This window comes from Hylobates moloch, unplaced genomic scaffold (genome assembly GCF_009828535.3).
Source record: "Hylobates moloch isolate HMO894 unplaced genomic scaffold, HMol_V3 SCAFFOLD_1, whole genome shotgun sequence".
NCBI lineage: Eukaryota > Metazoa > Chordata > Mammalia > Primates > Hylobatidae > Hylobates > Hylobates moloch.
This window is the reverse complement of record NW_026652276.1, coordinates 138,205,119-138,226,210: the sequence shown is the minus strand read 5'-3', so window position 1 is coordinate 138,226,210 and position 21,092 is coordinate 138,205,119. Positions and strand designations below refer to the sequence as shown.

Genomic DNA, 21,092 nt, shown 5'->3' with positions numbered 1-21,092 from the left:
TTTATCAGAGGCTCAGTAAAGACATCAAATAGAAGGTCTTTGTCCTCTGGGTCCTGGGGTGACATGCAGGCACCTCTGTCTCCTGTCCTGTAGCAAGTACTTTCTAAGTCCTGTGGAAAGACTGATGACCCAGGCAGCAGATGCTCTGCAATCCTCTGTCTGCTGTATTCTAAGGCAGGAGAGTGGACTGTACACTTTAGGAGAATTTTGCACAGAGAGTGAGACAACTACCCAGAAAATTCAATTAACCATTCTGGTTACATTGGGCTTTTAACGTAAATGTTCCTTACCTAATTTCCCAAAAGTGTCTTTGACATTCAAGCTATTTTTATTCCCTCATTGTAATATAGTCTTCCTAAAGTAGTTGTTATCTTAAGATACTTAAGATATTTTCATGAGCTACTGATAAGTGCCCTGATTTATACAGTAGTTATTAGCTGTTATACAATGAATCGGAGTATATATTTTACAGGAAAATTACTTATTAATATCTATTACATAATAATTTTGACATTCATTCAGCACAAAGCTAGCCTGATTCCAGGAAAGCCCTGCAATTTAATGTTAATATTTCCAGTAACTTGTTCTAACCTATTAGATATAGGATAGATAAAAATGCCTATGTAAATTGAGATTTTGAAAAACAATATCTTGAGTCATATAAAGGCTATATCTGTTGTGAGCCAAGTGATGTGAAAAAGCATAAGGGATAATCAGGCAATTCAGGGGCTTAAGTGTCTCTTACTGAGAGAAAAAGCAAGAAGGCTACAATAAATATAGTGTCTTTCCCCTAACTCTCTTTATTGTAAGCTTCATTTAATCTTGGACAAAATAGTTTTTGTTTTTAATCTCTTACTGAAAACAATAGTAAAACTGTCCCGGTTTTTGTCTGATGAATCTGTTGAGTTTGGTCGTAGTCCATGGGCTGTGGGTCTTAGTCCTGGAGTCCTGCTGCATGGATGAGAGGAGTACGAAGGGGGAGGACTTGGCATGCCCTGAGGGCCTGCTCTGCCAGACTCCTTGTCAGGTGCCTTGCTAGTCTGCAAAATCACAGCGTGCCCCATGTCCAGCCACGGCTCCGCAAGTCCTGGGTGTCACTGGGCGAGTGGGTTGCGGACTGACATATGGCTGGGTCCCTGAGGCCAGCCTGCATATTGTTGCATGAATAGCTGTGTTTATCCAAATTACTTAGGGGAATTTAAATCCTTGCTGTTCTGGTGTAGTAAGTGTCAGTAGGGTGTGAGAATCTGTATTTTTAAAAAACGTCCAAAGGGAATATTTGGTATAGGCAGGGCTGGAAAATACTGGTATCGTTTAATTCCAAAACCTACTACTGAAGACTTTCATTTGCCTTTTGTTTTTAAGGTTGGAGTGTAAAGTGAGTCAGTCCTGACTGCCTCTCTATGCTCTTCACATTAACCTTCTGCGTCAGTTGTCTCTATCATCACTGGTGTCAGTGTTAGATGCAGAGCTTACAAGCTAAAAAAATATTCAGGCCCTAAATACTTATGAATCTGTAGGGTTAGTGTTCCCTACAGATTCCATTTTTTAAATGAAGGGATATATATTTTATAAAGTTATTCCTTGGAGCAAAAAATCAAGAGGAAATTTGCTTGGGCATGCCTCTATTCCTATCACATTTTATTCTAGTTGTTTATTGAATCACCTGCCTCATGCATTGGATGCTGGTTCTTTTAGGGTAGAGATTTTGTTTTTGTCTCTGTGTCCCTACCCAACATAGTACCTGACATATATAGTATGTGGCCAGTAAATGTTGCCTGAAAGCTTGTATGAATGAATGAGAAGTTGATAAACTTAGTCAAAGAAGTGGAATAGTTGTCTTTTCCACTGTTCCCTGAAGCTGTATATAATGATTTTTTTTCTCTCCCAATGATAGGCAAAGGAAAATCCTCTAAAAACAAGCCTTGAACTCATCACCAGATACTTTCTGGATCACTTTGGAAATACGGCTAACAATTTCACTCAAGATACCCCAATCCCTGCACTCTCAGTTCCAAAGAAAAATAACAAAGTGCCATCGAGATGCTCAGAGACTACACTGGTAAATATATATGACCTTTCAGACGAAGATGCAGGATGGAGAACATCATTGTCAGAAACAAGCAAAGCCAGGTATCTTTTCCCATTATTGTGTTTATTAGTTTCCTATTGCTGCCATAACAAATTACTATGTACTTCATGGCAGTGTCAGTCAGTATTCTCTAGAGGAACAGAATCAATATGGTCTCTCTCTGTGTGTGTGTGTGTGTGTGTGCATGTATCTATATGCATATGTACCTGTATGTATATATAAAGAAGTTTGGCCAGGTGCAGTGGCTCACGCCTGTAATCCCAGCACTTTGGGAGGCCAAGGCAGGAGGATCATTTGAGGCTGGGAGTTCGAGTTAAGCCTGGACAACACAGAGAGACCCTGTCTCTACAAAAACAAAAAAAAATTAGCTAGGGGTGGCAGTGTGCACATATAGTCCCAGCTACTTAGGAGGCTGAGGTGGGAAGATCACCTGAGCCCAGGAGTTCAAGGCTGCTGTGAGTTATGATCACACCACTGCACGGTAGCTTGGGAGATGGAATGAGACCCTGTCTCTTAAAAAAGAAAAAAAAAAAAGGTTTATTTTAAGGAGCTGGCTGATGGGACCGTAAGGGCTGGCAAGTCTGAAATCCATAGGGCAGGCTGGAAATCTGGAAACTCAGACAGGATTTTTATGTTACAATCTTGAGAAAGAATTTATTTGAGAAACATCAGATTTTGCCCTTAAGGCCTTCACCTGATAGATTGTGGCCCACCCACGTCATTGAGGATAATCTGCCTTACTTAAAGTCAACTGATTGTAAATGTTAATCACATTTACAAAATGCCTTCACAGCAACAGCTAGATTGATACTTGACTAAACAATTGGGTACCATAGCCTGGCCACATTGGCACATAAAATTTAATCCTCACAGTAGTTAAAGCAATACCAATTTATTCTCTTACAGTTCTGGAGGTCAGAAGTGTAAAATCAGTCTCACTAGACTAAAGGCAAGGTGTTAGCAGGCCTGGTTCTGTCTGGAGGTTCTGAGGGGAAAATCCATTTTCTTTTCTTTTTTGGCTTCTAGAGGCCACCTATGTTCCTTGACTCTTGGCCCCTTCTTCCATTTTAAAGCACATCACTCCAGCCTCTGCTGGTGTTGTTACATCTCCTAACTTTACTACTACCTTTGATCCTCATATCTCCTTTTAAGAAGGACCCCTGTGATTACATTGGGCCCACCAGATAATCCCATTTTAAAATTCTTAATTTAATCACATCTGCAAAATCCTTTTTACTCTGTAGCTAGCCCACTTATGTAGTTAACCAAAAGTGGGTTAACCCACTTATGCCCAGTGTTCCATTATTGGAACACTAAGCATGAGGGAGTTATTTATACCCTACTGCTGAAGGTCATTGCCAAGATCTGATTTTTCACTCATGCAAAAATTTTAAAAATTGCAACCTCTGACATAAATGAATTAATAGATTCCGGGGATCAGGATGTGAAAATCTTTGGGGGGGGGTCATTGTTCAACTTCCCACACTCTGTGTTTTCAAAATCTCTGCTGTGAAGTGCTGTTATTTTCCTGTTGAGGCTGTGAGAATGGACTACTTTGTGATGAAGAGTAGTTACAATTCACTGTGTTTATTTTAAATTCCATGATCGTAAGGTTCAAGCACTTGCTTTATTTGATTTTCTTTAAAACAGGGGTATGGTATTCTAAAAGGCAACAGAACACTGTAGAGATGGGAAAAATCTGGAAAATAAGCTCTTTTAAAAATCTTATGAAGAAAATGAATTGGCATTATTGATTGAACCTCTATTATCTGGGAAACAATGACATTAAATTATGACCTTAAGACACTGCAGTCCCCAGTAGTGAGCTTAACTTCCTGGGAATGGGTGCTTTCTTCTGGCTCCATTGAAAAGCACTTCCTTTCCTGAGGGTCGCTGAAGCTCAGGGCATGGGTGTCGAGCTGCCAAAAGGTGGCACCATGACAAGCAATTAGCACAAGGATTCGGAGGTAGAGGGTCATAAGGGGCTATGAAGAAGCTCTTCCTCCAAGGCACTTACTACCTGGCTGGGAAGTGAAATACTTCTGGTACAATAAAAAGGCAACTAGGAAGTTGAAGCTCCTGAGTCCCACCCAGTTACCCAAGCCAAAAATTTTAGTGTTCTTGCCTCCGCCTCGTCTGTCATCTTCTGCGTCTGTGAGTCCTGTGAGCTCTTCACCCAGAGTGATAATAGGCACTTTCCTTCTTTCCTCCTTTCTCTGCCCACCGGTGAGGGCCTCAGTTCACACTCCCATCCTCTTTTCCTGGTTAATTCCCACAGCCCCTCCCTGGTCTCCAGGGCTCTAGTGATCTTCCCCTCAAATCCACCCTTGCCCTAAGATAGCGTGAGCTTTCCACGAAAAGAGTCTGGCCATGCCGCTATCCTGCTGAAGGGCTTCAGACATTCCCTGCAGCTTTCAGGGTAAACTCCTTAGAATACCAGCCCCAGCTGCTCCCCTGAGCACATTCTGCCTTAGAGGCCTGCGTGCTGGGGCTGGGCCTTCTGGGGACCTCTTGCTGCCTGATTCTCTCAGACTCAGGTGCTGCCTTCTTTGGGAGCCCTTCGGGATTTCCCCAGGCTGGTTCCAGCCTCTTCCTCTGCCTGACATGCCGCAATCACAGCACACACGACTGCCCTCCCACATGTGACCCAGGGCCTGGTAAGCAGCTTGGCATAGGGTAGGGGGCAATACCCATTTATGGCAGAGCCCAGCGGTAGAAAATAGCTGAGCCTGTGTCACAGGAGTGCTGGCTTCTGGGTGATCAGAGGTAAGATTCCCCTTTGCCTAGGTCTCTCGCTTTGTCTTGTGGACTCTCTCACTCTTGTTCTTTCTCACTCTGTGCTTATTCTCACTGTCTCTTACCTTCTTTTGCTCTTTCTTGCTCTCTTACTTCCTCTCTCTCTCTCTGACACACACACACACACACACACACACACCCATTGGCACACCTGACTTCAGCTTTAGCTTAACAGTGGGGAATGCCAAGTTTGCTATGGGTCTTCTCCACGCCTCTCAGTGGTGTGCGGCAGGGCTGGGCTTCGCATACCGCATGACTGTACTGAAAGGTTATAGTTTTCCTTAATCATTCAGGTCTGGAAGACTAAGGATGCTCTTTAGTCTTAAGGACTTGAGGGGTCCTGTTATGGATAATCATCTCTGAATTTGTTTGCTTGTTTACTGGTCTTATTTTGTAGGGCAGACTCACCTTGATACCAGAGTATTTTCTGTTCCTTGTCTTTCATGATAACGCACTGGCTGGTTAGAGGTCATCATAGATTTATTAATGGGCTTGCTTTGAGTGCCCATTGAATGTGGAATTTGCTGTCTTTGTTACTGATTCCTTTTGGGAAGTCTGTTTTAATGGAAATAATTCCTTTTTCACAGACATGACAATCTTGATGGAGATGTACTTGGTAATTTTGTATCATCTAAAAGGCCCCCACACAAAAGCAAGCCCATGCAGACGGTCTCGGGTGAAACTCCTATGTTGGCTTCTGCATGGGAGAAGATGGACAAGCTTCACTCGGAGTCTTCCTTGGATGTGAAGAGGATGGGAGAGAATTCCAGGCCAAAGTCTGGTCTGATTGTGCGAGGCATGATGTCTGGGCCCGTCGCCAGCTCCCCACAGGTGGGGCTGTTGCTCTTTCTGTTGTTATGGGACTGGAGGCTGAGAACTGGGCTGGGCTTAAGGCACACCTGGGTTTATTTGGGGTACCCCACAGGGCAGTCCGAGAAGAGGGTCTGTGTGTGGGGTGGGAAGAACAGTGCCTCTGTTTTCTCCCTGGCTCTACTGTCAATGACACATGGGGCCTTGAGCAGGTCTTCTTTCCTGCCCTTAGCTTACCCATTTTGTTTGTGAGGTGGATGCCATGGTTTTCTGTTCCTCTGCTGGGTGAGAATACCTACTTAGCTTTGTCTTTGCAGTTCAGGAGTGGAGAACCTATCCAGGTTCAGAGAGCATCTTTAGACTGAGTGTGGTGGCTCACGCCTGTAATCCCAACGCTTTGGGAGGCCAAGGTGGAAGAATCGCTTGAGCCTAGGAATTTGAGACCAGCCTGGGCAACATAAGGAGACACTTGTCCCACCGCCCCATCTCTACAAAAAATAAAAAAGTTAGCCAGGTGTGGTGGTGTGCATCTGTAGTCCTAGCTACTCAGGAGGCTGAGTGGGGAGGATTGCTTGAACCTGGGAGGTTGAGGCTACAGTGAGCTGTGAGCATGTGACTGTACTCTGTCCTGGGCAAGACTGAGACCCTGTCTCAAAAGGAAAAGAAAGGAAAAAAGGAAAAAACAACATCTTTTAAAATAAATCTAAAACACGATAGTTAAAAGGGACTAAACCCCCCAAGCCTTATAGTTTCATTTATTCTGCTTTTATTTTTTTCTCTTTCAAAGAAAGATTCTAAAAATTTCACATTATTGTTTTATAGTCTCCCTTACAGGATGACCATGGTAGAGTTCCATTAGGCAGAGAGACAAAACAAAATCAGAGACAAATGTAAAAGAAGTTTGTAAAACAACAATCAGAAAAGCAAAACAGAAGCAAACACCAAACTCAAAGTGCCGTATCAGTCAAATCAGGGAGCCTGAGCCAACCAAAAACAGGGTGTCTGTGTCCACCTGCACTCTCACTTACCTGCTGTGTGTTTAGGTGTGGGTGTAGGTGCTGGCACTGTTCTCCCAATTCATTTGGAATTAGGATGGAAAGAAGTGAGTCCTCTCCCTGTCCCTGGCTCTATCTTGTGGGATCTTTGGTCAAGGTTTTTATTTCTCTTGGTTGCAGTCTCTTCTATTAGACCAGCTGTCTAAGGCCCCTTAGGGCTCTGGGGATTTCAGTGCTCTCGAGATCATGCAGTCTTGGGGTCCAGATCAAGAAAGAGCCTGCCCGCCACTGTGTAGTTCAGGCCACACCTTGATGTCATACCCCATCCTAGGCCTTCTTGTTGGAGAAGGACATTCATAAACTGAACCCTGTCCAGGGGAAAGGGGCTAGAACAGTGAACAGTTTGGAGGAAATTGAAAGATTTGGAGATGTTTAATCTTGTGGGAGGTTGGCAGAATGTAAGAGATTTCTTCGAATATGGAGGTTGGAATAGCCTGTCTCCATGTGAGATAAACTCTATTTGCAATCTTGAGCTTAGTCTGTAAGCCTCCTGAGAGCAGGACACTGCTGTGTTTCTGTGTAGTGCATCGTGTGTGCTTGCTGGCACCATTATTGGGTTGAGTGGTATAGCCTTGCCTAGTAGCTCCAGACAGCACAGCTGGGACCAGCGGATGGAGGTTGGTATAGGAGCCCTCCATTAGTCAGAGCCACCTCAGCAGTGGAAAAGGTTGTTTTGGAAGGGACTCGGCTAGTTGTGTAAGAAGGAAGTTAGGTAACCCATCTGCTGGGGACACTGTGGAAGGAGCCCTGCCTGGGTGACAGTTTAGACTACATCAGTGGTTCTTAGACTTTTAGCCTCAGGCTCTCTTTATACTCTTAAAATTGTGGAGTGCAAAGAGCTTTTGTTTATGTGGGTGTGTCTATTGCTATTTACTATATTTGAAATTAAAAGTGAGAAGTTAAAAATATTTACTTACAAAAATCATTAAAAATAACAGTAGTAAACCTATTACATGTAACATGGTATATTTTAATGAAAAAATAACTATATTTTTCAAAACAAAAAAATTAGTGAGATGAGTAGCATTTTTTTGCAAATCCCTTTAACGTCTTGTTTAGTAGAAGACAGTTGAAGCCTCATACTTGCTTTTGCATGCAGCGTGTTGCAATATGGTGTTTTGGTTGAAGTGTATGAAGAAAATCTGGCCTCACACAGATAAGCAGCTGGAAAAGGGAAAGTATTTTAATAGTCTTTTCAGAAAACTGAGATGTTTTTCTTTGATACTACACCAAAACGAGACAAGTTGTAGTTTCTTAATGTGAAATCTTAAACCGTATCAGTGAACTTTTTGTACCTTATCAGTTTCCCTTGATATGTCTTGCACTTTGAATTTTTTACCCCCGAATGATTTAGTAACATAATATATTGGCCATTTGGAAAATATTGGTTACTGAGTTATATAGATCTTCCAAATGTGGACACGTCTCATTAGACAAAAAGAAAATCACACCAAAAAATTTCATTCATTGATGTCACCCCCAGCTCATCCAAGAAGTTTTTAAGTATTGCAATGCTCTCAAGCTCACGGTGGCAGATAGAAGTTTTCCAAAATTCTAATTTTTACCTGACAGCTTGTGTTTTATCACTGACAAAAATACACCATTTGTTTCCCTTGAGGTGACAGGCTCAATTGATTTTCAAGAAAATGCCTGCCAAATACCCACGCTTGAGTAACCATAGTTTGTCTGTCAGTGGTTCCATGAAAAAACCAGCAAGTTCACTCGCAGCCTAGACGGTCGTGCAGTGCCAGCTGCCATCCTCCACGCTCAGCGGAATGCCTGCACGTCCCTCCCACTGTGTCACTCAGGGTGTTGAAGAGGTGTGCTGGAGAGTCTAAAGGCATAAAATGAATAATTTTTGTGTCAGCATGGACATTCCTCAGTGAAGTCAGCACTTTATTCACCTATTTTCATTGTGAGTGTGTCAGTGGTAAAGAGAGCCTTGGGCACTAGTGGAGTTTGGTGCCACTGCCTTGATTCATGCCTGGGGCCAGCAGTTTTTCCCACTATTGCTTTGTGCACAAAGTCAACACAGTGGAAAAAGGCAAATTGTGTCATCTTACTACTATGAAAATAGTTTTGAATTCCCTAAAAGGATCTGGGGACTCTTAGGGGTTGGTGGACTACTCTGAGGACCGGTGAACCAGAGGAGCACCAGGGTCCTGTCCTAGCATGACATCCTGATCATCAAGCGTGTCCCGTGGAGACCCCCTTTATACCTGTGGTGTGAAGGAGATGGCTTGGACCTGCTTCGCTGCTGAGGGCATTGCTGCAGACTTCTCCTTTTGGTAATTGTTTTGGGAGGTGGTATCTGAAACCCGCAAAGGATGTTGAAGCATGGGTTGCTATAGAATTTCGCCAGATTCTCTGGAAGGGACATTGTGGCCTTTGAGTACCTTGGCCATACTTACTGGTTGCTCAGGAGAAAAGAGCCAAAGACTGTTGGGTATTTCATCATTTTTACTACATCAGTTCTGTTTTTAAGAATGACTTAAGAGGCTGGGCTCCCTGCAGCAGCTCCAGCTCCCTTCAGCCAGAAGTTTGAGTCTCCTCGGGAATGGTGACTAATGTCTTCCTCACTTTGTGGAGGGGATGTCCTGAGTGGCTTTGGGAGGAGGTGTATAGTGCTTAGTAATGTCTGCTTAGCCAGAACACTACAAAATTAAGGTTTCCTTATTCCAGCCCAGGCTTTACTATTCGGTTGTGGATTATTTCTGGAAATATTGAAAGGTTCAGAATTTTAAACCAAGGAAAAGTCTGGTAGGTTGTTTTTGTCTCCCCACCCTCCCATTAATAACAACATGAGTTCCCATTTCCTCCACTAATCTTTGACGGTAAGGGAGGATATTTGGATATTTCAGTTGACTCCTCTAGAATTCATTGCAAAAACCAAGCAAATCTTGAATGCCTATTAGGTATAGGCTGCTGAGTTGGGTGCTCTGTGAACACCAGAGGCAAATTAAGAATGACTTCTGCCATCAGGAGGGGGTTAAGACCATATGTAAATGGGCACAGGGCAAATACGCATAGGAGTAGTGAGCGTTTGCTGACTGCTGCAATATGTCTGGCTCTGTGCTAGTGCCTTGCACAGGTCTCATTTCATCCTCCCTACGGTCTTGTTGGGGAGAAGTACTACAGGTGCCTCATCCCTCGTCCAAAACCTTTGGGCTGGATATCTTTTGGAATTTATATATATATTTTAAATCTTGGAAAGGAAGTACAGTGCATGAGCCACATACCACTTACTGCCTTTACTAGGGTTTGTGGTAGCACCCCGTAAGCAAAAAACATGACCATTTCAGGAACTCCATGTATGAATATTCACACTTTAAAAAGACTGTAAGCAGCCTCACAGCAGTTAAGAATTTACCACAGGATTTTAAAAAACCTTTCATTTTCAGAGGTTTTGGGATTTATTTATTTATTTTTTTGAGATAGTGGCTCGCTGGCCCAGGCTGGAGTACAGTAGTGCGATCTCGGCTCACTGCAATCTCTGTCTCCTGGGTTTAAGTGGTTCTCCTGCTTCCACCTCCCGAGTAGCTGAGATTACCTCGGCCTCCCAAAGTGCTAGGATTACAGGCATGAGCCACCATGCCCAGCCTGGTTTTGGGATTTAGAAATGACAGGTAGTGGATTGAGGACTGGTTATATTACAGGCGAGGAAATCAGGGACAGAGAAGTTAAGCAGCTTGCCACAGGTGACACAGCTGGTAGGTGGTGATGCAGACTGGAGCGACAGCTTCACCTGCTGCATAAACCTGCTCTCTGTAAGGGCTGCAAGAGAAAGGCCCAGGCCTGCTCTGAGGTTCCAGCAGGCGGGCTGTGCATCACTGAAAGCCCAGAGGTGGGGGCATTTGAGTAGCTACTTAAATAATAGGCAGGATATTAAGGGAAAGAGTCAGGGGTGGGAAAAGACATTCCTGGGAGAGACATCACATCATGGGCAAATGCTTGAAGTGGGATCTTTGTTTTCCAGCTCCCCTCAAAGGGTCCTCACTGCTTTTGTCCTTACTCCCTTTAGGATTCTTTTCACAGATGCTCTCTGAGACGGTCCTCACCGTCAAGCAGCTCCACCCAACCCCAAGAAGAGAGCTGGAAGGTCCCTGAGCTCTTTGTCCGCACCCAACAGGACATTCTGGCTTCGAGCAACAGCTCCCCCTCCAGGACCTCCCTGGGTCAGCTTAGTGAACTGACCGTAGAAAAGCAGAAAACCACTGCCAGCAGCCCTCCCCATCTGCCCAGCAAATGGCTGACCCCACGGGACAGGGCCAGGCCGAGAGATCCCTCCGAGGACACCTCAGCAGTGGACGGCAGCACAGATGCGGACAGGATGCCCTTGAAGCTCTACTTGCCTGGTGGTAATTCCAGGATGACCCAGGAGAGGCTGGAAAGAGCGTTCAAACGGCAGGGCAGCCAGCCCGTACCTGTCAGGTAAGTGTGCTATGCAAAGGTGACGGCTTTTCAAAAAGAAGCTCCACCTCGCACATGTTGTCTAGTCCCTTATGGCTCCCAAGGGGACTTCTTAGTCTCCTTGGTCTCTCAGAACAAGCCTGCGAAGTAACCAGCAAGGCAGAGTTTGTTATGGTCAACCAGGAAGAAAACTCAGCAAGAGCTCACACACCTGGAAAGCTGAAGAATGCTCTAGACAGGGGTGTCCAACCTTTTGGCTTCCCTGGGCCACACTGGAAGAACAATTGTCTTGGGCCACGCATAAAATACACTAACAATAGTTGATGAGCTAAACAAAATTGCAAAAAAAAACTCAATGTTTTAAGAAAGTTTATGAATTTGTGTTGGGCTGCATTCAAAGCCATCCTGGGCTGCATGTGGGCTGCGGGTTGGACAAAACATACCTGCAGCAACATGGCCAGGCAGACGTGGCTAAGAGTTTCTTGTGGGAAGCCAGAGATATAACAGTGATGAATCAGCTCTCACAAGGCTCCCTTTGGGCATTATTTCTATTTTATTTTATTTTTCATCCTATCCTTACTTTTATTCTTTACAATAAGCCTTGATGATTCCTACATTGATTGATTTTTGAATGTTAAGCCAACCTTACATCCTAAGAACAAATCCCACTTGGCTATGATATATTATCTTTTTATATATCATTGGATTTGACTTATTAATATTTTGTGTAGGGGTTTTGTGTATAAGTTTATGAAGGAGATTGGCTGGCAGATTTCCTTTCTTGCAACAGCTTTGTCAGATGCTGATACCTAGGTTATGCTAGAAGTGGTCCCTCTTTTTCTGTCCCCTTGAAGAGTGAGTGTAAGATTGATGTGATTTCTTTCTTAAATATTTGGGAGAATTTACTGGAGAAATTTTCTGTGCATTAAGTTGAAAGGTTTTAAATTATGTATTCAATTAAAAACTTTTTAATTCAAATTTCAACATTCTTCTTGTGTAAGTTTTGGCAAGTTGTATTTTTTCAAAGAGTTTGGCCACTTAATTTGTGTGTTTAAATTTATTGGTATAAAATTGTGTAATTATATTATCCTCTTATTATCACTTTGAAGTTTGTAAGATCTGTAGTTATGTCTCTGTTTCATTCCTGTGATTGGTAATTTATGTTCTTTCTCTCTTAACTAGTCTCACTAGGAATTTATCATTTGTGTAATATACTCAAAGAAAACTTTTGGCTTTGTGTTTGTTTTCTATTTCATTGACCTCTGCTCTTATTATTTTCTTCTTTCTGTTCTCTCTGAGTTTAATTTGCTATTTTTTCTAGTTTATTGATTCTCAGCCTTCTTCTTTTGTAATATGTTTTAAAGCTGCAAATTTCTCTGTAAGTAATGTTTTGTCTGTATTCCATAAGTTAATATGTTACATATTCGTATAACTTAGTTAATATATTTTCTAATTCCCATTATGGTTTCTTTTTTTTTTTTAACCCATGGGTTATTTAGACATGTACTACTAATTTCATACATTTAGGGTATTTTTTGTTTATATTTATATATATATTATATATATTGTTTATTTTTTGTTTATATAATTGTTTATATATGTATTATTCTTTATGATTACAATCCTTTGATATTTGCTGAGATTTCCTTCTAGTATATAGTTAAAGCTTATCTCTGATAGACAGCATGTATTTGGAACTTTAAATCCAGTCTGATAATTATTCTAGTTGGAATAATTATGGCATTTATATTTTCTTTTTACTCAAATAACTTCCTTTAGTATTTTTTTTAGCAGGTATGTTAAATTTTTTTTCCTAGTTTTTGTTCGGAAAGTCTTTGGTTTGCTTTTTTTTTTTTTTTTGGAGACAGGGTCTGACTCTGTCACCTAGGATGGAGCACAGTGGCGCAATCACAACTCACTGCAGCCTTGACCTCCCATGCTCAGGCGATCCTCCCACCTTAACTTCCTAAGTACTTGGGACCACAGATGCACTAATTTCCACACACCTGGCTAATGTTTTGTATTTTTTGTAGAGACGGGGTTTTGTTATGTTGCCCAGGCTGGTTGTGAACTCCTGGGCTCAAGCGAACCTCCCATCATGGGCCCAGGGCAGGTATTCTCATGTAATATATGGTGAGGAGGGGCTGCTCGTGGAAGAGCAGCCCACTTCCAAGAGGAAAAAGGGCAAAGCTGAGCCTAAATGCCTTTTATTTTTTATGGAATTTATCAGTCATATAATTCACATTTCCTCCCTTAGGGTGGAGTCATTAAAGAGGGGGAGAATGGCCAGGTGTGCCAGACCAGCAGAGCCTTCTTCAAACTTCTAGAAAACACTGGGAGTTGAGAAAAAGCATCCTTCAACCCAGCAATTATTATCCCCATTTCACAGATGAGGAAACTGAGGCACAGAGAATCCAAGGAACCTGACAAGGTTCTGGGTGGATGCAGATCCAAGGGCGCACAGACTGGCAAATGGAATATGGGCTGGATTTCAGCTCTCTCTCACTGCCTTAGTGAGGCGTCTTTGTGTAGTGCACATACTACACAACTCTACACAGTGCTCTTGATTTGAAACCAAGGCCAAAGTAATCCCAATGGTAAATATATCTGCATCCCCTGCCCTTCCCAACTCCCCTCCATCAGTGCCCCCTTCCCCTTGTTCTTTGTTTAATTCAGTTTGGTAAACATGGGTCTCAGTCCTAGTGTGTACCAGGTCCTGTGAGTTCCTCAAGGGGAGACACACATGTGCACATATAATTCTTCTAAAGCGTGAGAAAGTACAGTGAGATGACATCAGAGCTGGCCATATGCACAGAGCCAGCTCCACTGCTCTGTCCTAAGGAAGCTGGAGGAGAGGGGGCTACTTGGGGCCCTTTTTGGGCCTCCAAACATCAGGTTCAGGAAAATCCATGGAAGTCACACCTAGGGGCACAGGTGGGGTTAGGGCGCAGGTGGAGGATGCAACCTGCTGAGATGTTAGGGGGTGTGAGTATCTGTGCAGTCACGCCCTCCTAACTCTGACTCCTCAGATCTGACCCCGGGGGCTGAAGGGACTATTTTCTGGTTTATTTTTTGTTTTTCTTCTGTGTCCTTTCATATCAAAAGATGCTTGGAAAATATGTCACCTGGACTCCCATTGTGGGGGTTGTGGCTGTTTGGGGCCACCTGTCACTTGTCACTGGCTTGTCAGGGCTGCCCTCGTTGAGTTCCTCTCACCATCACTCAGAACTATGGGGACTCTGGCCCTGACTTGGGCAGTCCTCTAACCCTCGCCTCTCTCTCCCTCTCGCTAGAGTGCTGTGTTGCGGGCAGGGGCCTTTCTCTACACATTTGTGGCTCTTGCTGTCACCCACACACCTGACCTGAGTAGACCCTCGGGAAACTTCAGATGTAGTACGGAGCATGGGAGAGGAAATGTTTACTTACAACCCCCCAGGGCTAGGTCTTCCAAGCCTCTTGGCTCCTCAGGGGCACTTCGTGAAGGTGGGTTGTTTGGAGGCACCTCACTTGTGTTGCTCACAGCCCTCTGTTGGGGTGTGCTGGCCTGTCATTTGTCTGAGGGTCCCTCAGAGTGAGTTTCTGGACCTGCAGATGGCCACATGGACACTCCTGTGGTTGGTTTTCTGCACATTAACTCAAAACACACCATGCTGGGCATCTAGCAATAGGTGTAGGCATAGGCTGCACAAGTTCCAGCCACTTACTTGCTCAGTCTGCTTCAGAAACCTGGGTGTAACTGTGGTCATGAATTGAAAAGAGTTTTATTCTCCCTTAGGAATTCAACCCACAGCAGTTGCCACAGCACTGACATCTAAGGGTCAGGGCTGGTGAGCAAATGTGTGCCCTGTCACATGGCTTCAACCATGGAGCCGTGGGATCCAGGGGTACCAAGACATGAAGGCCTATGGTATAAATGAGGGTGCTGAGGCCCAGAGAGGGGCACAGACTTCTCCAGGGTCACACAGACCATCAGGATCAGGGACCAGATGACCTGACAGTATAGGCAAATAGAGGGGTGCATGTTTTTCCTGTTGCTGGTGTAGCATTACCATAAGCTTAGTGGCTTGAGGACAAACACAGATTGATGGTTCTGGAGGTCAGAGATCTGAAGTATGTCTCACTGGTTTGCAATCCAGGTGTCAGCAGGCTGCATTCCTTCTGGAGCCTCTAGGGGAGAATCTGTTTCTTTGCCTTTTCCAGGTTTAAGAGGCCACCTGAATTCCTTGGCTCCCTTCCTTCACCTTTGAAGCCAGTGACGTTGGCTGAATCCTGCTCAGGCCGCTTTCTTTCTGCGTTTCCCCTTCCTGCTCCCTCTTCTGCCTTTGAGAACCTTTGTGATTACCTTGGACCCACCTGGTTGATCCAGAACACTCAACACATCTCAAGGTCAGCTGATTAGCAACCTTGATTTCATCTGCAATCTTATCCCCCCTTGCCATGTAACCTAACACATTCAGGGGGTCTGGGATTAGGATGTGGACATAGTTGAGGGAGGGGGTCATTATTATGCCTGCCACAGAGGGCAGCTGTTTGTTGGAGCACTGTACATTTTTTTTTTTTTTTGGTCTCACTACGGTTTTTAAAATATTCACCTATTCTCTCTGTCTCCCTTCTGACCACTCTCAAAAGATTTTTTTGTGTTTTTCACATTTCCCCCTGTCTCATTGTCACATCTGTCTCTTTTTATCTGGGCCTTGTGTGGAAAAGGCAACAGGAAACCCACAGCCATGCCATCCCCAGAAGCAGCAGGCTTAGGTGAGGGGAGGATGTCTAGCTTTGGGGCCTGCTGTGGCGGGCCATGGAGCTTAGGGTCATCATTAATTTCATGAAATGGATTTTGTCTGGGAGAAAGTGAATATCTTCCCAGAATACAACCTTGAAGTATGATATGGTCCATGCAATTGAAGTCTAATTTAGACTTTTAAAAAAGATTTTAAATTGAGCATTTTAAAAAGCAGAGTGGAATACATGCATCTTTAGGACTTGTTTGCATTCTTAACTTCATAGACTGTCAGTGCTGGAAAGATCCTTAGAATCCAAGCCCTTTATTTGGCAGGCGGGGAAAATAGAGCCCCAGAGAACAGAAAGGAAATGACTCACTTGAGCTTTTGCAGGTGTAGCAAAGTTTTTTTCATAAACTCTGTTTTCACTTTGTAGTTAATGTTTAAAGCTTTCTTTTTAAATAGGTATGCTCCTCATGTATTCACTTAAAGCCTCCATCACAGATGTCACTAACCAACATATGATATCTTGCTCTTCAGGTTACAGATCCTTTGGTTTTTGGTAGACTTGATTTCAGACTCTGAATTCCTGGAGTCATACCCTCTAAAAAAAAAAAGACCCTGTCAATTCACAGACATACTCGTTTATTCAGTTAATTTATTTAACAGCTATTTAGCAAGGACCAGCAATATGTTAAAGGTGGCTTGTACTGGCTTCGAATGCTGATTTTTAGTGCCCCTCCTCAACTTTGCATTCAGTGACATCACATTGGTAGCTTGGAATTGGTCATGGTTAGAATATTTATACCGTGGAGATTGGCAAATGCAGCAAATCAAGGTCCCCATCCCTGGAGAGCCAGTTGTTAACATTTACTAGCACACCACCTGTGATGGCCTACTGTGTGCCAGACCCACCAGCCAGTCAGCTGTGAACAAAGCAGATTGAGTCCCTGCCCTCTTGGAGCTTCCACTTCCAGTGAGACGAGGCAGCCACAATAACACCAAAACAAGGAAATATATAACATATCTGAGGATTACAAGTGCTAAGGGAAAAATAAATCATGGAAGAGTGACAGGGAGCCCTGTGGACAGAGCTGCTATTTTATAAAGAGGTAGCCAGGAAGACCTACCAGAGAGGGTTACACTTGAGAGGAGGCCAAAAAGGAGACAGGGAACATGCACTTTGATCTCTGGACGCAAATGCCGAGAGCAGTTGTGCACAGGCCCTGCAGTGGGAGCATGTTACTGATTGAGGCTGGAGCACATGAGGGAGAGAGGAAAAGAAGCAAGGAAGGAAGCAAGGGCTTGGTCATGTGGGGCCTGGAGGCTGCTGAATGCATTGGCTTTTACTTTGGATACTCCTGTATCTAGGAGATATGGGAGCCTTTGGAGGTCAAGCAGAGACATGCTGTGATCTCACTTGTGTTTTGATAGGATCCCTCTGGCTGCTGTGTTGAGTAGATTCAAGTGTGGAAGGAGGAAGGCAAGTGTGGAGGCAGGGAGACCAGTTAGGCAACTGCAGTAGTAGAACATTGCTGATGGTGGCTTGCATCAGGGAAATGGCAGTGAAGGTGGTGAGACATGGGCTAGAATATGCGTGTATACATATATACAGACACACATCAGCAGGGCTACATTCTGAGAAATGCATTTTCAGAAGCACATCCAGATCTGTGGGCCCCTGGAGGCACTGAAGGACCCGGGAGAGTTTGGGGTGCACCTGTCTCTCTCCTCGAGACTGCTGAAGTGGAAACATCATAGAGTGTACTTACACTGATCTAGATGGTGCAGCCTACTACACACCTAGGCTAAATGGCTTAGCCTGTTGCTCCTAGTATACAAACTTGGACAGCATGTTGCTGTATTGAATGCTATAGGCAATTGTAACACAATGAGAAGTATTTGTGTATCTAAACACATCTAAATTTAGGAAAGGTACAGTAACAAAATGATATTATAATCTTATGGAACCACTGTCATATATGTGGTCTGATATTGACCGAAACCACATACCTCATTGGGATTTGCATATGGAACGGATGTGCTGTGTTAGAGAAAGAAAGGAGGCAAGGATAACTGCAAAGATTTTGCTGAACAACTGTAAAAGGGGGGTTGCCGTTCCCTGAAATGAAGACTGTGGGAGAAGCAGGTTTAGGTCATGGTCATTGGGCCATAATTTATACCTCTGGTCTGCACGTTACTTTCTTTTTTTTTTTTTTGAGATGGAGTCTCGCTCTGTCACCCAGGCTGGAGTGCAGTGGTGTGATCTTGGCTCACTGCGAGCTCCGCCTCCCATGTTCACGCCATTCTCCTGCCTCAGCCTCACGAGTAGCTGGGACTACAGGCGCCTGCCACCACGCCTGGCTAATTTTTTTTGCATTTTTAGTAGAGATGGGGTTTCACCCTGTTACCCAGGATGGTCTCAATCTCCTGACCTTGTGATCCGCCCGCCTCGGCCTCCCAAAGTGCTGGGATTACAGGCGTGAGCCACTGCACCCGGCCCTGCATGTTACTTTCTATCAGGCCAGTGGTGTTTCTTTGTGAACTGGCCTTCCTGTGGCCTTAGTTCAGGGTCCATGTGCTTGCAGTCCACACATGTGAGCAGTGAGCTGTCCTGTTACTGTTGTGCTGTGACATTTCTCCTCTGGCACTGGGGTTTTATTGAAGCTGTTAAGAAGCTTCCACACCAGGACTACTACTAGAGCCCAAGTTAGTAGGATTGCTCACAGCTACTGTCTGAGGACAGTAAAAGCAAGTCCCCATCTTGCCTTTACGTCATGCACTTCTTTGTCCTGTGCTTGCAGGTTGCAGTTTGCTGAGCAGACCTCCAGGCATCTCTGGGCCTCTGTGCTCCTGTCTGTAAATGAAGGGGTCGGATGGGCTGCTCTGTAATGGCTCTCCGATTCTACCCTCTACACATGCCTGGACCAGACTTCTGACTTCTTTTGTAATCTCTGAATCACCTTGATTCAGTTGACCTCTAAAGGCTCATCTTATGTAAATAATGAGCCTGTAAACCAGGGTCCTGTGACTTTGGAGTCCCTCCTAGACTGTGGGCTCCTGTGAGCATCTATGGTTATATAGTAAATGGATTTAGGACACAGCAACGTGGAATCACCCCCAGCCCTGAGTATGAGCGTCTGTCACTGGAGGCCTGTTCCAGGCTGTTCCTGGCTGCAGCATTTTGAGCTGAAGGCAGGCTGACTAGGGCAAGGTTAAATTCCACCATCCCTAACCCCTTCGCCTATTACTTGTTGAATGGTTTCTCAGGTTAGGTTCCTAAGAACAATGGTTCTTAAACTGTGATCTCTGGACTGGCAGCATCTGCATCATCTAGGAACTTGTTAGAAACAGCTTATCTGACCCACTGAGTCAGAAGTTTGGGGGTGGAGCCCAGGAATCTGGGTTGTAACAAGCTTTTTAGGTGATGTCATGCATGTCAAGCTTTGGGAAGCAATGCCCTAGGGGCCAAGCCTGAGTCAGATTCTGGTACATGTAATTTGTTGGGGGCATGCTCTCAGGAGGAAGTGGGGAGAGGAAAGTGGAACTGGGCAGGGGAAGTAGCTCAGCAAAGGTGTGAGGGCTAAGGGCTCAGGCTGATCCCCTGGGGAGATGCGGAGCATGAATTGACTCAGAGTTAGTCCCATGTTTAAGCAAGGGAGTGAGCTTTTTGTGCCCCTCTTAGTCATTGGCTGTGGGCTGCCCATCCTGGAGTGGGGCGGGCAGTGTGCAACCTCCTAGATGAGTTTGGCAAAGGACAATTCTCCAGAAAAGGATGCAGCTGTGAGCCCTTAGCAGCTGACATTGACAGCAGCTGGAAAGTATGTACCTGTCCGAGGCAGCTGGGCAGGACACCTGTGGCCTCCATGTCAGTTCTCATGGCTCCTTCTGCATTCACCCAACCCCTGTGTATTACAGTAAAGATAAACTGCAAAGCCTGTCCCTGGATATCACCTTAGGTGCACTGGATGCCCTGGTGAGGTGGGCCAAGCAGGGATCTTTTACAGGTTAGTATACAGACTCCAGAAGGGGAGACTGAAATGAAACTGTTTCCAGTCTCAGACAGCCTTTCCTATCATGACGTCTGCAGCCCTCTGCAAGAGCATCATATTAACCCATTACTGGCTTTATGGCTGGGTTACGTCCTTTTGTCTTAGTGAGGTGAGAGGTGTCATAGCCCAGGTAGGCACTGGGGATGCCAGTGCATGATATGGTTCCCTGCCTCCAGAAGCCCAGGGTGCACTGGGATGCCCTGTGTAATTGGGTGCTAAATTGTGGCCCTCACAGAGGAGTGGAAGTTCAGGGAGCAGTTAAGGGACACTATTGAGGGGGCTTGGAGAGGCAGTGTTTAATGCAAAAGACTTCCTGGTGAACCAGTAACATTGGAGAAGGAATGGCTGTACTTTTAATTCACAGATCCAGGGGAAGATTAACCTGCCTTGTTCTGCTGTGGGTCTCTGCAGCCTTGATACAGCCAAGGTCCCAAAGCCTCAGTGTTTCTGCCTTTGTATCTAAACACTCCTCTGACATTGGGCATGCCTGGCAGTTTTTCAGGTTTTGCAGAAGAATGGACAGTAGATGGCAGCAGATCTTCATCAATCCTCCCAACCCCAGCGCTTTAGTCTTGTTGCCCTTGTTGCATAATTTAATTCAGTGGACACTCACCAGGCCCCTACCAGACCTTTCTTAAGCAGTCCAGGGGGAGAGAGACAAGTGCATCCCAAACTCTCCCAGGTCCTCTAGTGCCTCTGGAGGCCCCCAGATCTGGAGTGAAAGCCACGGGCGCACAGATGCTTCTCTGTGTCCTGAGGGGGAATGAATTGTGCCAGCCGGGATTTGGAGGAGGCTTCACAGAGGATGTGGCATTTGAGGTTCATTGACTGTTCCCTGCTTCTGAGCATCCCAGCTCTGAAAACATCTGCACCTCATGGGATGAGTAATGGGGAGAATTTTCATTTTAATTTGTCTTTATGCATTATTTGGACTTCACATCAGACTATTAAGGTTCAAAATCTGACTCTTGAGACACACAATACCTAGTTCCTTTCTAGCATGCCGGTCATCCTGTGTGGATAGTGGCCTGCTTGGGCTCTTGCACTGGTTCAGCCTCACCTTCTTAACCTGTTCTGGAGACCTCTCTTCTGTGGTGGATACCCCTGTCCTCCACACCTGCCATTGATGCCCGATGCTCAGCCACTTCTCCCCACT

At 44.7% G+C, this 21,092-nt stretch overlaps 1 protein-coding gene across 1 annotated transcript in view; it reads left to right on the top strand.

Annotated features, from left to right (window-relative positions):
- Positions 1-21,092, top strand: part of MINDY4 (MINDY lysine 48 deubiquitinase 4) — a 121,077-nt gene that overhangs the window by 8,989 nt on the left and 90,996 nt on the right. Inside the window, exons 3-5 of the mRNA XM_032758395.2 lie at positions 1,898-2,133; positions 5,476-5,719; positions 10,775-11,184. Of these exons, the coding sequence (XP_032614286.1) occupies positions 1,898-2,133; positions 5,476-5,719; positions 10,775-11,184 (890 nt within the window). The remainder of the gene's footprint in view (positions 1-1,897; positions 2,134-5,475; positions 5,720-10,774; positions 11,185-21,092) is intronic.